The following is a 15,670-nucleotide window of genomic DNA, read 5'->3' as shown; positions in this document are numbered from 1 at the left end:
CTCAGTGCCGAATTCAGATGGCCTCTTAAAAGAGAAATGAATAAGCAAATGCAGTGGATGCAGGCAGCCTCGGAATCCTGGGTTTTCATGGCTCCAGGTTCCACTGAGCCTTTTCAGTTCCATACTTTCTTCCCCCCATAAAGAGAAAAGAAAACCTAGTTGCTTGCAGGTTTTCTCATAAGCACACATGTGTGTACACAGACTGACGCCCTTTCTTCTGTGAACTATCCCCACTGAGATACTTGGACTTCCTGTAGTTTTGGATTTGAGTACTTGAATTCAAGAAGTACTTGAATTCTTGAAGTTTCTGGTTACATGGCATTGTTTCTACCTGGGTAATTGAAAAATCATTCATTTAAACTAGATATTCAGTCCTGCAGGGTAAAGGACCAGTTAGGAAATACTTTAGGCCTTTTTGGCCCAAATACTATCTCCATAGCTTTTTTCTTTCTTTCTTCCTTTTTTTTTAAAAGTATAAAAGTCATTCTTAATAAGTTACTAGCTAAAATGTTTATCGTTTAAAATTCCAGAGTTTTTTATTTTATAGCTAGCAGGCTATAACTTGCCCATATCACCAATGAAAAAGTATGTATTTATATAAGTTTCTGTTAATGAAAAAACTTGGGTACTTCAGATAATGTACGTGTTGGAATTAGATTGATGTATTTGGTAATGAACTCCTAATTTTCTGATTATGCAAAGTTTTTGAATGTTAATTTAAAGACTGCTATATCTTTTAGAATTAAGAAGCTTAAAGAATACCAAAACGCATTATAACATTCATGCTTAATTGCATTTCCTAAATATATTTTGTTTGTTATATTTGATAATCAGTGTCAGGTCTTATATGTTCATATTTACACATAAGTGGCCATATATAACTTCAACTTAAGCCAGTTTTATATTTAGTGATAAAAATTTACTTGTGGAAATTTGCTGGATACTTACCAGCATAATTTAAATACATGTCATTGTACAGTATTTTGTAGGCCTTAAGCTCGTTCGATTATAAATTATTTGTTATTTTCTTTATTATATCTTCAATTTTTCCCTACATAAAGCAGTATTCTTTATTGTGCCTCTCTTAGCAAATCATTGTCTCTTTCTTTCTCTTCATTGCCAACTTTTTTTTTGTAAGAATGGGCAATATATTCAACATTCTGTATCTTCCACTCCTTCTGCTCATACTAAAATCTTTCTGTCGTTACCTCTATTGTTAAAAAATTTCTGTAGAAAAGATCAGTGACCTGTTGCTTCAGAATTCTAGTTGTTTTTTACCTTCCTCCACCTTAGTAAATGTGTACTGCTTCCAAGATGGCTGTTACTATGTGCACAGGGAAGGCATAGTGACGAACAGGAGATAGATGCAAGGTGGAGCAGAGAATTTGCCTTAGGAATGGTAATACCTATCAGACTGGGGGCTCTTAGTACTACCTGACAATCTTATTTATTCTCTTCAGCCTATTTTTCCCATTCCCTGGATTAGTCAGTTCAAACTTTCAGCACTCAGTTTGTAAGACTCTCACTCTCATTACTTGATCTGGCCTCCTACTTAAGTCATCAGAGGCCATAAGTATAAATTCCCTCCACTGCTTTCTCCACTTGAAAATGTATCTATATTTTTTCATTCATAATTATTTTCTAAGTGAGAGGAAATGGGAGTTGGTGACTGGAAGTTTGGACTCACTGCTCCAGGGTATGGGAAAGAGGACGTAGAGCTGAATGAAAAGATTATTAGGTCATGCCTAGTATGTTCTTCTAAAAGTAAATTGTCATCACTTCTAAAAGTGATGACAAGTCAGTCATAAGTGGTTAATGGAAAAAGTGATTGATCCCTGTTCGATTCTCATTTTGGTTTTACATATGTGTCATGTACTGGCTTTTGATGCAAAGTGTACTTCTTGAGATTTGCAGTTGAAAAATGTTTGAAATCTATCTCTTGAATCTTAGAACTCTTCTTTTCTCGTTTGACCCATAAATATTGGTGTATTGAGGGTTCTTGATCCTGTTTTCCCTCACTAATTATAATTGTACTTCGTATTTGAACTATGTATCTGCTGGTGGTTTTTACATTGTTCAGCTTCACAGCTATGCTAGTTAAACACAATCTATCCAAAACGTACTACATTCTAGCAGAAATTACTTTTACCTCATTTCGAATAATTGCATAATTATCCATGAATCATCTGGTTTATTTTCTGCGGTTTAGGTGGTTATTTCTTGGTTGTGTTTGTTGACTTTTAATAGTATTGAGTTTCCTCATGCACATTGTAGTTTTATTTATGAGCTTATCTTCACTAGGAGTCCCACTTATGCTCTGGGTTGGGAGGTTTTCTAATGATATGATTCTGTGTATATAAGTTTCTAGGCAAGCTTCTTTTTGGGGGAGGGGGGATGGTTGTTGAATGAATATGTGAATTCACTTAAATAGGAATCCCAGAAAGAGAAGTAGATAGGAAGCAAAGCTAATGACTTCTGTTTTGTGGGCATTTTGTTTGGAGTTCTGAGTAGATTAAAGATGAGATTTTAAATAAGAACTTAAACTTAGTATATAAAACATAAAAGAAACGTTGACTTCAGCCTTAGGGAAGATGACCAGTATGATGGACTGGACTCCTTGGGTTCCTTCTGGTTCGTAATAGATTTACTCCCAGTTTTCCATTCAGTGTTTCTGAAGTCTTAGGAAAACTGGTGCCCAGGACAAGAAGGTTTAGGAGTGGTGGTTGCATCACTACATGAACTTACGCTGAGTCGTCAAGTACTGGATAGATTACCTGTTTATTTTAAAAGGGTATAACTCGGGAACTGCCAGATGGAAGAAATGCATAGGCCAGGATATGTGGGAAGGGGTGCGGAGCTTCCATGCTCTCTGAGCCTGCTGTTCCACTCTCTGTGGCTCTCCACTTCACCTACGTTGAGGCAAGCTTCTTATTAGTTTCTTGGCTTGGCCTTTCTGTGCAGATAAGTACGAACTTTGACTACACATCTGTGCATGAAGCTTAGTTGGTGTGATGAGTTCTTGTGGAGGACTCCAAGGAGGGCAAGAATTTTAGGTTGTAGGGCACCTAAAGCCTCCCCCATGGCTTTATTGAGGGAGTTTAGTTTTACTATTTAGCCTTTGTCTTACCTCCTGTTCCCAGCAGTGGGCCCGAACCTCACCCACTTATGTCAGTGCCTCACCACTTGGCTTTGAGTTCTGTTTTTGTTTCTGGCACTTCAAAATTTTGCCTTCTTGGATGCAAACTCAGTTATATATTTTTCATACCGCACTTTAATTTGTTATATTTTAGCCATTTCTGTGTTGGAGTTGGGGGTTAGGTAGTCTTTCCATACCTGCTTAGTTGCCCATCTTGATTGGAAGTCTACCAGTCAGTTTACTGAAACTGAATTCTTAACACTGCAGTGATAAACTAGTTTGTAGACTTGTGTATTTTGGCCTTTTTAAAAGAGTCCCCCTGAATCCCCGTACTTCCTGATAATTATACATTTTACTAAATTGGCATTTAAAATAAATTAATATAATAGGCATGAATGGGTCTCTCAGAACTTGAGCTTTGAAGTAATGAAATCAGTTCTAGGGACATTATGCATAAAACCCGTCAGTAGCTTTGGCTTTGGAGTTTGGGTTTCAGTTTTGAGTAGTGATTAAAACTCACCATGACGGCTAGCACTGAGAGTTGGGAGCACACTTATATACACTCATTACAAGGACATACTTTAACGCAAATGGAAAATGGCTCTCCTTTTCAAAGCCATCGTTTGTATAATTTTAAATTTGATTGATAAATATAGAAGCAAATAGCAAAAAGATCCCTAAAGAAGATTCAACTCTTTTTGCTTTGGCGATAAGAACCTTGGCTGCTGGGTAACCTGTCTAATGCAAGTAGTCAACATAGGAGTGGGGTTTGCCGATGTCTACAGACTTGATTTCATTCCCTTGTGTCTCGTCAGGACTTCTTTCTTGCATCAAATTTCTGAATTCCAAGCTTCTATGAAAGCTTTTATGGCAAGTAAGAGTCTTCACTTCATTTGTAATCTGGGTCAGGTTTCCTTTGCAATGTTCAGACACGCTTTTGCATCTACATTTCTTAAAATTGTGTGAATATTGATGTGTGTGCCTTGCTCATTCCTCCACCTTAATTTTTCTGGATACTGTGTTTATATTCTAAATAACTTAATGTTATTTTAATAGGGGTTTGGAATGAGAAAAAGATAAATTTGTGTTGTCATAAACTGTGATGTCAGCTTGCTGGATTGAAGTAGAAATTTTAAGAATCTGAGAATCAGCTTATTGAGTTCCCAAAAGAACCGAAACATCTGGTATGACTTGCATCAAATCACTCATTTATATAGGTATAACAGATACTCTTATAATTTTGAGTGTTTTCTTACTTAGATCACAGTGTCTCTCCATCTTTTATATCCTTCAACAAAAATATTCTTTAGTTTAGATGTTGCATTTTTCTTAGCCATATATATAATTATATATATCTCTTTTGTAGCTTCCTCTTCTTTTTTCTTTCCATTTGTGAACTTTGCACCTGCTGTTCTTGGTTTGCTGCTGTTTTCCTTTCCTAGTTGAGTTGGACGTCCCCAAGACCACCTTCAGGCTTAATGATTGGCTAGAAGGACTCATAGGATTCAGAAAAAAGGATACAGATTAAAATTAGCAAAGAGAAAAGGTACATGGTGTGAAGCCCAGGGGGTAGCAGGTGCAAGCGCCAGGTATCTCCTTTCAGTGGAGTTGCACAGGGAGATGCTTAATTCTCCCAGTAACGATGTGTGGCAGTACGGGGGAGCATTGCCAACCAGGGCAGCTCACCTGGGCCTCTGTGTCTAGTGTTTTTATTCAGTCATGAAAGGGTGCAGCCTCCATAGAACTGACACCACCTACTTGGACTCTGGCCACCCCAAAGGTCAAACTGAATACAGGGAGGTCTAGTGCCTCAGGCATACAAAAACACTCTTATCAGGTATAATATTCCTAGAGTTCAGAGGTCATCTTCCAGGAGCCAGTCAAGGGCCAGTATTGAAGACAGCCTTTCTTAGGAATGTGCAGGGTTTGAGGGGCTTAGGCCAGCCAAGTAAATTTTTTTCTTGCATACGAGTAAATGCATATTAATTCTTCAGAAGCATATTCAAGTGTCACCTCTTCAGTGAAAACTTACCTGATTCACTGTAAGAAGTTAGTCGCTCACATAGTTTTGCTTCTATAATAACTTGCATTTATCTCCTTTGTAGATATACTGTTTCTTGAAAGGTTTTTAACTCATGCATCACAAATGTAAAACTATATTCTTTTTCACTTCTCTCTTCACTATGCTGTTTCTTCCTTCAATTTGAAACCTTGATTTTATGCATTTCCTTTGAGCAATATCTTTGTGTGCATTTTCTTATAAAAACAGTATTTTGTTTTCAAATATATAATTATTAATTTGAGTTTGTTTTAACAATATATTGTGTCTCCTAGGAGACTGATATTCCTACTTTTAGAATGACATTTAAGTTTTCATTTTCCATTAGAATTTCTATATAAGGTTCTGTAGTTTGTGCCCTCACAGCTGTTGAGGACTCTGTTAACATCCTAGTCTCTGTGTGGTATTTCCTATGGTTGTACATGGTATAAAAGATAAAAATTACAATCTAGTCTTGAACCCTTTCTTCTTGAAAGCAAGGATTGTGTCATTTACGTTATCATCAATTTTATGGCTGACACATAGTAATCAGTTTGTTGTGTTGATTGTGGTGCTGTTTTTTAGTTCTTAACTTCCATATGTTACTTCAGCAGGTTTATCTGTTTTTATAGATGCTAGAACACTAGCAGGTTAAAGCACAGATGATCTTTCTTCCCACACTAGCGTGAATTAGGGTAATTGCGAACCAAGTCAGAATTTAAAGACGATAGAGTGCGTATTTCTATTGCTGCTATAATAAAATTGCCATGAATTTGGTCCCTTATCACAATACATTTTATGCTCTTACTGTTCTGGAAGCTAAAGTTTGAATTCAGTTTTACTGAGATTGAGTCAGTGTTTGCAGTCTGTCAGCAAGTCTGGCTCCTTCTGGCGGCTCTGAGGAGAGAATCTTTTTCCTTGGTTTTTAGCGCATAGTGGCCACCTGTATTTCTTGGCCTGTGGCTCTATCTCCAAAGCTTTCATTATTAGTTGCTTTTTCCTGTTTTGTAATCTAATCTTCCCTGTGCCTCCCTTTTACAAGATCACTTGTGATGACAGAGCCCATCAAATAATATAGGGCAGCATTCCCATCTGAGGTGCCTTAATTTAATCACATCTGCAAAGTCCCCTTTGCTGTATAAAGTAACACTGACAGGTTTTCCAAGGAGTAGAACCTGGATATCTTTTGGGACCATTTTTCAGCCAACCACATACTGTAATAAAGAAGCACCTTAAATTTCTTTTGCATGTTTATTTCTTCCTAAATAGGTTATCCTTTTCTCCCAATGGAATAACCCAGTGGATTATTTTACTCAGCTCTTAATACTCATTTCTTTGGTCTTATCTGTGACATATTGAATGAGTAGTTTCTGTATGGACATCATGCACAATTTTCTTATTTTTTTCCTGAATACTTCTTAATGTTGTCTTTTGTGTTGTAGTTGGTGTAATACGGTGCCCAGTATGCCGCCAAGAATGCAGACAGATAGACCTTGTGGATAATTATTTTGTGAAAGATACATCTGAAGCTCCTAGCAGTTCTGATGAGAAATCAGAACAGGTATGCTTCTTAATTTTTCTTTATGTTCCTATCTTGATATCAAAATGTAAATTATAAGAAAAACATGTTTAGATTGTTACATAAATTGGGGTAGTTCTGCTATAATTCCATCTTTCAAATTGAGAATAAAAGATATCTTTATTCTACACCCTCAGACCTAACTGAGATGAAAAAAATCATTACTTAAAAATTCAAATTTTGTGTAGATTTTGTGTTCTGAGACTTATATTTTGACCCACCCGAATGTTTGATGTGGAAGGAAAAGGATTTCATTGGAAGACAAATGGATAACAAAATAATTTTATTCTAGGTATAATGAATTAATATAATTTGAGAGCAAATTAGAAAGTTTTCATCTTTTTATTTTGTGGATCTACATTTTGTAAATTTAATGTAGATTAGTATTTATTTCCTCTTTTAGGTATGTACTAGTTGTGAAGACAATGCAAGTGCAGTTGGCTTTTGTGTAGAATGTGGAGAGTGGCTATGTAAGACATGTATTGAAGCACATCAAAGAGTAAAATTCACTAAAGATCACTTGATCAGGAAGAAAGAAGATGTCTCAGGTAAGATAGAAGCAGTTTTAATGATTACTATTAATCTCCCTCTTTTGCCCCTGTAGCATTTCTGCGTATTCTTTATAAGCTTTGGATACCAGTATCAATAAGAACGTTAGACAAACTTTTTGTTTAGTTTAAAAATATATGTTTTATTTTACTACAGAGTCTGTTGGAGCATCTGGTCAGCGCCCTGTTTTCTGCCCTGTACACAAACAAGAACAGTTGAAACTTTTCTGTGAAACATGTGATAGACTGACATGTAGAGACTGTCAGCTATTGGAACACAAAGAACATAGGTACAGAAGTCATAATTGCTTATCAAGAAATATTATAAAAAGTTCTTATAAAATTATTCTTCCTAAAGCAGATATTTATTCCATAATTTTGTTAGCATCTTAATTCTCAGTTTTGTATATTTTATTTCTTAAAGCAAGATGTTTTTGATAAATTATTTAATAGCTTCCACATTCATATTTAATAGTCTTATGAATATTGGTTAAAAATGTATCATGACATGGGTTTGGGTTTGCAAGAATGGAGATGTATTTCTTTGTTTGCTCTGCCTTTGGTTCAAATACACTTTTTTTCAAGTGTACTGTGGTATTTAGGCTATGGGCTGTCTAAAGAGGTAGTATTTGCATGGATATGGCTAGCTGTTACCATTTTAACATTAAAGCATAAGTATACTGATTTCATTAGATAAATAATTTGCAGAAAAACTAGTGCTTTATAAACATCTAAGTAAGTTATTAATTATTTAATACATAGCTTAGTATTTCAACCCTGTTTTACCCTCAGAATTCAATAGTATTCACTATTAGTATTCACCAATCTGTTACATCTAAAACTGTTGTGGAAATGTACTGTGATTTCTAGTCAGTTGTATAACAGAATCCTCTAGTAAATTTCTCAGTTTCTGTGGTATCTATTTATTACGATTAAAAAGATAATTTTGCCTACACGTACACCATTTTCTGAAGTGTTTTTCTTAAAACAGTTCTGCCAAATCGATGGAAATAAGTTTTATGAATCTCCTGCCAAAAAAGGGTAGATTAAGTTGAATTAACTACACTTAAATGTGTTCCTTAACTGTCAGATGTCTTAGAGCTTTTAAGTGTTAGATTTCATTGGAATTCATTTAGGATTCTCTTAAAGAAGGGGATACATTAATTCTAATCTCTAACAATTATTGCATCCACAGTTTATGCCGGGCACTTTTCTGACTGTTGTCATGTTTGTTTAATTCACATTAACTATCCACGCCATGCTGGTACTGGTATTGTGACTGTTTTATAGGAGAGAGAGTCTACTCACAGAAAGCATTAGTAATTTGTACAAGGTCTCACAGTAAGTGGTAGAGCCAGGATTTGAACACAGCAGTCAGATTCCACATTTGAACACAGGCAGTCAGATTCTGTTAGCTCATATGCTCATTTTCTCCCAGTGTGGTATATCAAATACAGAATACAGTATATGGAATCTCTCAGACTTGACCACATAAAGGTAGTACTCTTCATTCTTTTTCAAGGCAGCTCTCACTGTTCTACAGAACATTTGTTTGGAAATGCTACTTAAAGTTTTTCTGTTTTTAAAATTTGTTCCAGAATGTTTTATCTTAACTGCAAGTTGGCTAGTGTTTTGAGTTACTAATCTTGTGGTTGCCTTCACCTTGGGGCCCGATCTTAACATTGATTGTCTTGTAATAATCTCAGCAAGACATTAGATTACCTCTCTCAAAGCTGCAGTCAGATCTTTGAAACATCTTAGATTTCTTACGGCTTTTTAAATTGATATGAGAAGCAAAAATAATAGGAAGATGGCATCCTTTTTCTCTTGAAAGAATAGCTTGAACCACCCCTCCCTTAAACTTTAACTGTGATTCTTCCCTTTCCTTCACCATTTTCCTTTATCACTTATATCCAAGTCCTAATTATTTCTTGAGTCTTTTCTCCCTTTTCTTTAGTTTACACTTTATGTTTTTTCTGGATATAGACTACTGTGGAACCCATGTCATTAGACCTAAAAGCATAGGTACCTGTTTCTACAACACATTTGTAACTGGTCTCCCTGCTTTGAGGTTTTCCTTGTTAAATTCATTCTGTCCTCATTGCTGCCAGGATTTTTTTGCCGAAGTCTAGTCCCCCGCCTCCATTTAAATATCCTACAGTGGTCTCCCATAGTCACAGTTTAAAGTGTTCAATATAGCATACATTTTTAAGTCTTGCCAGAGCCTTTCTCATCATCATCTGAAGTTAGGAAACAGTCTACAAGACCACCCTCACTTTTGAAACCAACTACAGAGTTCAATAAAAACCCAAACACGAGAACAGCAGCATGCAATTCAGCTCATTGATATGATTCACTGTTACCTTCTGGAGTCAGAGTGCTAGCCTTCCAAACAGAGTGCTGTCCCTTCTCCTCGGAACCGCCATCCATAAACCAAGCAACTCTTTGTTGGTTAATATAGAGTTGTTCATAGGGCACCATCGGCTTGATCACAGGACTCAGCAGCCCCTCGGGTGGTTCCATAGTCATACTTAGGGGAAAAGAGGCTAGCCACCTGCTCATAAATACCATAAATACCTCTTTGCATCCTCTTGGTTGCATGTTCTCGCACAAACCACTTCTATTTATACGGAGCTCTTCTTGGTACTGCCTTCCTTATTAGACTGTTCTTTCATCACCCAAGACATTATGGGTATTTCAGATTTTGAGGTTATTTTATGTTCTTCAGTCAGAGAGTCGATCTCAATGTTATGCCTAATGGCAAGCCAGTAACTTTCTTTTTAAATGGCATGTATTTTACCACAGCATCCAGAAATGTTCTGGTCATTTCTGAGTGGCACTTACAGGCTTTTGCCAAAAACTTCAGTCTGCGTAATCCGTATTGCTGACACTTCCAAAGTCATGTCTTAGTGTGGATCATAGGGGCCCAGAAAGCATCAAGAAAGAGACTACTTTTTGCAATTATACATGGCCTGCCTTTCTTCAGGCCCCCATTCAAACAAGCCTTCGTTTGGGTCATTATATTGATTTAGGTACTAGTAATGTTACCAGACGAGGAATATGCGTCGTTCCGAATTCAAATATACTAACCAAAAGTCGGGCTTCTTATTTTGTTCTAGAGGTAGGTGGAAAAAGCAGTTTATTTTTCGTCCCCTATGGAATATCAAGGGTGGTTCCTGCCTCAGTTATTCCTAAGAATTTCATCAATTTGGGCAGGTTCTTGGACCTTTGCTGGATTTATCAGCAGCCTCTGTTGGTCACACAATCACCTTCCTTCGTCTTTAGTTTCTGATATTATATCATCAATATAGTGTATTATACTCAGGATCTGCATCAAGTCTAAATCCCTTCTAATCAAATTATACTAGTAAGCTGGTGAATTGAAATAACCCTATGGCAATATAGTAAATGTAAGTTGGGATCCTTCCATGTGAAGGAAAATTGTTCTTGCCCTTTTCTGAGGTCAAGACAGAGAAAAACTCTTTCAGGATCGATCACTGAATACCAGTCTCCTTTAGCCTCTTGTATATATTTTTTGTACTGTTGAAACCACATCGGACGGTTGATGCAATGGTGGCACCACTTTATTCAAGCTTTAATAGTCTACTGTCAGTCTTGATTAGCTATCTGTTTTTTCCACAGGCTTCACAGGGTTATTGTATAGAGAATTCATTGGTACCAGCACTCCAGCTTCTGGTTGTTATTAAGTGGTAATCTTTTTTTGTCCGTCAGATATCCTTCCATACTTCTCAGACTAACAGCTCCTATGGGTTCTGATAGTTCTAGTAGTTCTCATTTAGCATGTCCAATCAAGACTGGCCTTAAAGTGAACACTTATATGCATTCTGTTTTACAATATCAGTCAGACATATCCATCCCAATAATATAGTCATGTAAAGGAAATATAATCATTTCACATAAAGTCTGTTCAGATATTTCATTTTTCATCCAAACTTTCACCTTAATCCTATCGACCATTGTTTTTCCTCCCAATTCAGCCTAGTACGCATTTGGACTTCAGCTGTTTTAGAATCAAAGCACATTGGGCTTCCAGGTCAAGGAGTCCCAGAAATGTTCCTTATCTGTCCCTTGGCTGTTTTACTCACACTAGGGCATATTGCCTTGGTTCTCCAGCTGGAGGTTGAGCCAGAAGATTCTGGCCCCTCTCCATTATTCTTTAATTTGCTTAATCCATAGGACAGTCACTCCAGGCAATTTGAGGTCAGATTTCTCATTGACATCTTTGCCTTTCAGCTTTTTAAATTTCTTCAATATAGGAGAGTTGTTTAGGGCCCTTTGATATTGGGGAGCCACAGTGACTCCCATTGGTCTACCCAGTCTTCAGTAGTGCTGCATTAAGATATTGTTTCAACCCCATCAGTGTCTCTTCTATTCATCCCATTTTTAATAGCCACCTTAAGATTTCCATCCTGTTCAGATAAATCCATTGACTCCCTGTTTGGTCTTTTCCTTTTTTCTCATGAACCACTCTTATTTTCTTAGCATTTGTAAGGCCTATAAAGGGAAGCTGAGATAATAAATCTGATAAGGCTTCTCAAATTGTTCTTAAAGGGTCTCCCTTTATCACAGTATTTACTGTGACCTAAGAGGCCTATTAGGGGAATATCTCGATCTTTATAATGCCAATCCAGCACATCTTGCATAAGAAGCACATCAGCTCCTTCTTCTGGGGAGTTCCACTTGCCATTTATCAGAGGACAGTCATCTCTCTTAGGGTAAAAAGACTTTACAGGGGCTTTTCTCCAATCCACCAAGCCAGCTGCTGTGGGAATGAGCTGTATGTGTGGATTATGTATAACTATCTGTGGTTATTCAGGAATGAGTTTAGGATCCTTTATCAACTCAAACATTGCTCTTCTGTAGTATTTATACATAGTATTATAGTAGTATGTATAATATTTTATAGTAAACCAAGATGCTGCCTATAAGTAATCACTCACAATATTTTAGTAAAGGTTTTTCTTAGGAAGCAGACAATTCAACCCACAAAATGAGACAAATCCTTCACACTGTACTCTCTGGTTTCATTAGTTTCTTGGTTTTGTTGTTCCTCAACCTGGACTACCTTCTTGTGACCATAGGTCAGAGAGGTGCTGTTTTCTACACATAATTTTTCCCTTTGAAGTGGTCCTGTGGCTAGTGGCTATAGCTCAGAGTGGCTGAAGTCTGAGGTTTGCCCAGTGTCAGGATCTGTCTCAACACACTGTTCATTTTAGCTACTATGGATAACAATAAACTAATTATACAATCGTATAATTAGTTTGTTTCTTACTAGTTTGCATTTCCTTATTTATTCAGTTAGTCAACTCCTAGGGAGTAAGTTGGGTCTACCATTTCTATACTCCATTGGTAGCTTTTACTTTGAGTAACTGCAGCTGCAGTTACATACCGTGAGTGCTGACGTAGTCAGGCAGGAATCAAAGGTCCAGAAACCCCCATCTCTGCATTCTTCCTCTTCCCAAACCACGTGTTTCAGTGAATCGAGGTCATTCTAATGAATCCCACTTCTGACGTCAACTGTGAAGTTAGGGAGCAATCCAGAAGTTCTCCCTCGCTTCTGACATTAACTGCAGAATTACGGGGTCCCCACAACCACACTTCTGACACCAGTTGCAAGTTCAGGATTTCCCAAGACTACCCTCAGATTTGATAATTTGCTAAAATTGTTAGATAATTTGCTAGAGCTCACTGAAAGCTGTTAGGCTGACGGTTACATTTATTACAGTGAAAGGATACAGATTATAATCATCCAAAGGAAATATGCTTGGAGCAGAGTCTAGAAGAGTCCTGAATGTAGAGTTTCTAGTTGTCTTATCTCAGTGGAATTTGGGACATAGTTAACTTCTTCCAGTAATGCTGTGTGACAGTGTGCATGAAGTATTGGCAGCCTGGAAGGCTTACCTGAGCTTTGGTGTACAAAATATTTTTGGAGCTTTGTCATGTAGATATGATTCATTGTCCATGTCACTGACCTGTTTTTGGCTCCAGAGGTTGAGCTAATACCCTGTGATCCAAAGCCCCCACTATAAATCATATTGTTAGCGTGTGACCCAAGGGCCCAGGTAAACAAAGATACTTTTATCAGGCAGTACATTTCAAGGGCTTAGAGGTGCCCTCCTAGTAGCTGAGGGCAAAGGCCAGACCTTTCTTTGGGCAAGGTTGCATTCTTTACTACATAATCTGTTATCTCCTACTTGTACTTTTACAGTAGGAAGCCCTCTGTTTTAAATTTCTCTGCCTTTCCAAATGTTATTTCTTAATTTATAGAACACCTTCCTTATCTGTCAGAAAACTAGTTAGCCTTAAAACCAGTTCACTTCTGTGCATCTGATACTGTTCATCTTTCCCACTCCTTTTCCCTATGTAGACTTAAGGCTTGGTAGGTCTAGTTCAAGGGGCTTAATTTCTCCTGGGCTTATTGATCAGGTGAGATTTCTTACCTTTTCTTGAGTCAGTTATGCAATTGTGATATATTCTTAGAAACTTGTCTGTTTAGTAGAGATTTTCAAAACACATTTGCTTAGAATTAAACAGGATTAAGTTGGTTATATCTTTTTCGTGTTTATAATGTAGTATAACTGAATTTATTTCTTTATTAGCTTGGCCATACATTTGCATCATTTATTGGTCACTTTATTGATTCAGTTCTTGAAGTCATGTATTCTATTTTTTTTTTAAATGTATTCTTTTTTTATCTTTGTTCTTTCCTTAGTTCGACTTTGTTGTACTTAGATTTTATGTTGACTCTTTATCAGAAAGATGTATATTTTCCTCTAATTAAAATTTAGCCTCATTCCATAATCATTTTTGAATTATGCAGTCTGTAATTGTATTTTTGGGTCCCCCACCTTTTAAAAAGATAATTACTTCATGATGTAGTGATAAAGATGATGAACTGTGTCTGTCTGTCTTTTAAATGGAGAAAATGTACCAACTTTATAAGGGTTTAATGAGAATTGTACCTGTGAAGGGCTTAGCACAGTAAGTGCTCAGTAACAGTTTACCTATTATTACCAACATTGAAACCTACACATTTATTTTTTCTTTTTAAAAACACTTTATTGAGGTCTTTGGTTTTCTTTATGGTTTTGTAAGTTCTCAAAAAGGAAAGCAGCTACAGAACTTTAAGAAATTTTGTACCTTGAAATATTACATGGTTTCCAGTTAAACCTTGAGGTTACCCCCTCCTCCCTCTAATAGTTCTGTTCCAAGTAAAAGGATAAAAAAAAAAAGTATAGATTTGGAAAGACTAAAAATGAGAGAAGAGACCTGAAAGCAGGGAAATGGATCTGATAATTGACTTAGTTGAATTGAATGAACCACACACAACCCAAGGGCATGCAAAGGAGATTTCAAGGAAGCCACCTCATGTATTTCTTAGAAACCTACTATGGCTCAGGATCTAAAGCTAAAATAGGTATGACAACAATCTGCTTATTCTTTGAATAAATAGCTTCAAAGGCTCTGGTCTTGGGAATATTAGGTTTAAATGGAGGGTGGAGATGAGGGATTTGGCTGAAATTGGGGATTAAGTAATATGTCCATACACCAAACTGTGGGAACTTCACTTTCCCCGACTTCTTTCCACATAGTGACACTTTGCCATTTCACTCTCCCTCTCTGTCCCCTTTCTGGAATTAGAGGCCTTTTCACTCTGGAGAAAGTGGATGATCAGAAAGGACCTCTAAATATTGACATTTGGGGTTCATTTCTAATTAGAAAGATTGCCTTACAGCAATGCCCACGAGTTCCTAAGTTGTTCTGTCACACACGGATTCTAAGCAGTTTTTAAATATATTTAAATATGAATGAACAGAGGGATCATCTGACATTTGTGGAGAGCCACTATCATATGCCATATGCCATACATCGTGGGCTATGTTGAGAATTCTCAACTCTTCTCTCTCTTGTCTGGCGTCAGATATAGAGACTGGAAAAGCTAAGTCTTCCCTTTCTCAGCATTTCTTGAGTTAGGGTAGCCCTGGTCCACATTTTATGCCCATACAATTTAAGGAGAATTCTGCTTTGTGCGTAATTTTCAGAAAGCTTTGCCTTCCTGATAAATGAGACAAATGTTACGGTGTCTGCCTTTTTCTGCCTTTTTCTTTTCTTGTATTGGATGTGATACCTGGAACTGTGATGCCATTATATGACCATGAGGTAAAGGCAAGATCATTTCAGAGATTCTAACTTTAATGTTGAACTGTTGAACACCATCAGCTGCCCATATGTGGTTTTGTTATATGAGCCACTGTTAGTCACTACAGCCATGCACAAAGGTACACTGAAAGAAAAGACATGAAGATAGTATAGGAACAAAAAGAAATATAAAATCAGACAAATTTATG

At 36.9% G+C, this 15,670-nt stretch overlaps 1 protein-coding gene across 2 annotated transcripts in view; it reads left to right on the top strand.

Annotated features, from left to right (window-relative positions):
• Positions 1-15,670, top strand: part of TRIM33 (tripartite motif containing 33) — a 94,159-nt gene that overhangs the window by 33,284 nt on the left and 45,205 nt on the right. For both annotated transcript variants that reach the window (XM_039841264.1, XM_039841265.1), the window contains exons 2-4: positions 6,617-6,735; positions 7,157-7,301; positions 7,459-7,591. In XM_039841264.1, the coding sequence (XP_039697198.1) occupies positions 6,617-6,735; positions 7,157-7,301; positions 7,459-7,591 (397 nt within the window). The remainder of the gene's footprint in view (positions 1-6,616; positions 6,736-7,156; positions 7,302-7,458; positions 7,592-15,670) is intronic.

This window comes from Pteropus medius, unplaced genomic scaffold, assembly GCF_902729225.1.
Source record: "Pteropus medius unplaced genomic scaffold, Ma_sr-lr_union100, whole genome shotgun sequence".
Taxonomy (NCBI): Eukaryota; Metazoa; Chordata; class Mammalia; order Chiroptera; family Pteropodidae; genus Pteropus; species Pteropus medius.
The sequence above is the reverse complement of the archived record's forward strand: the minus strand, read 5'-3'. Positions and strand labels throughout refer to the sequence as shown.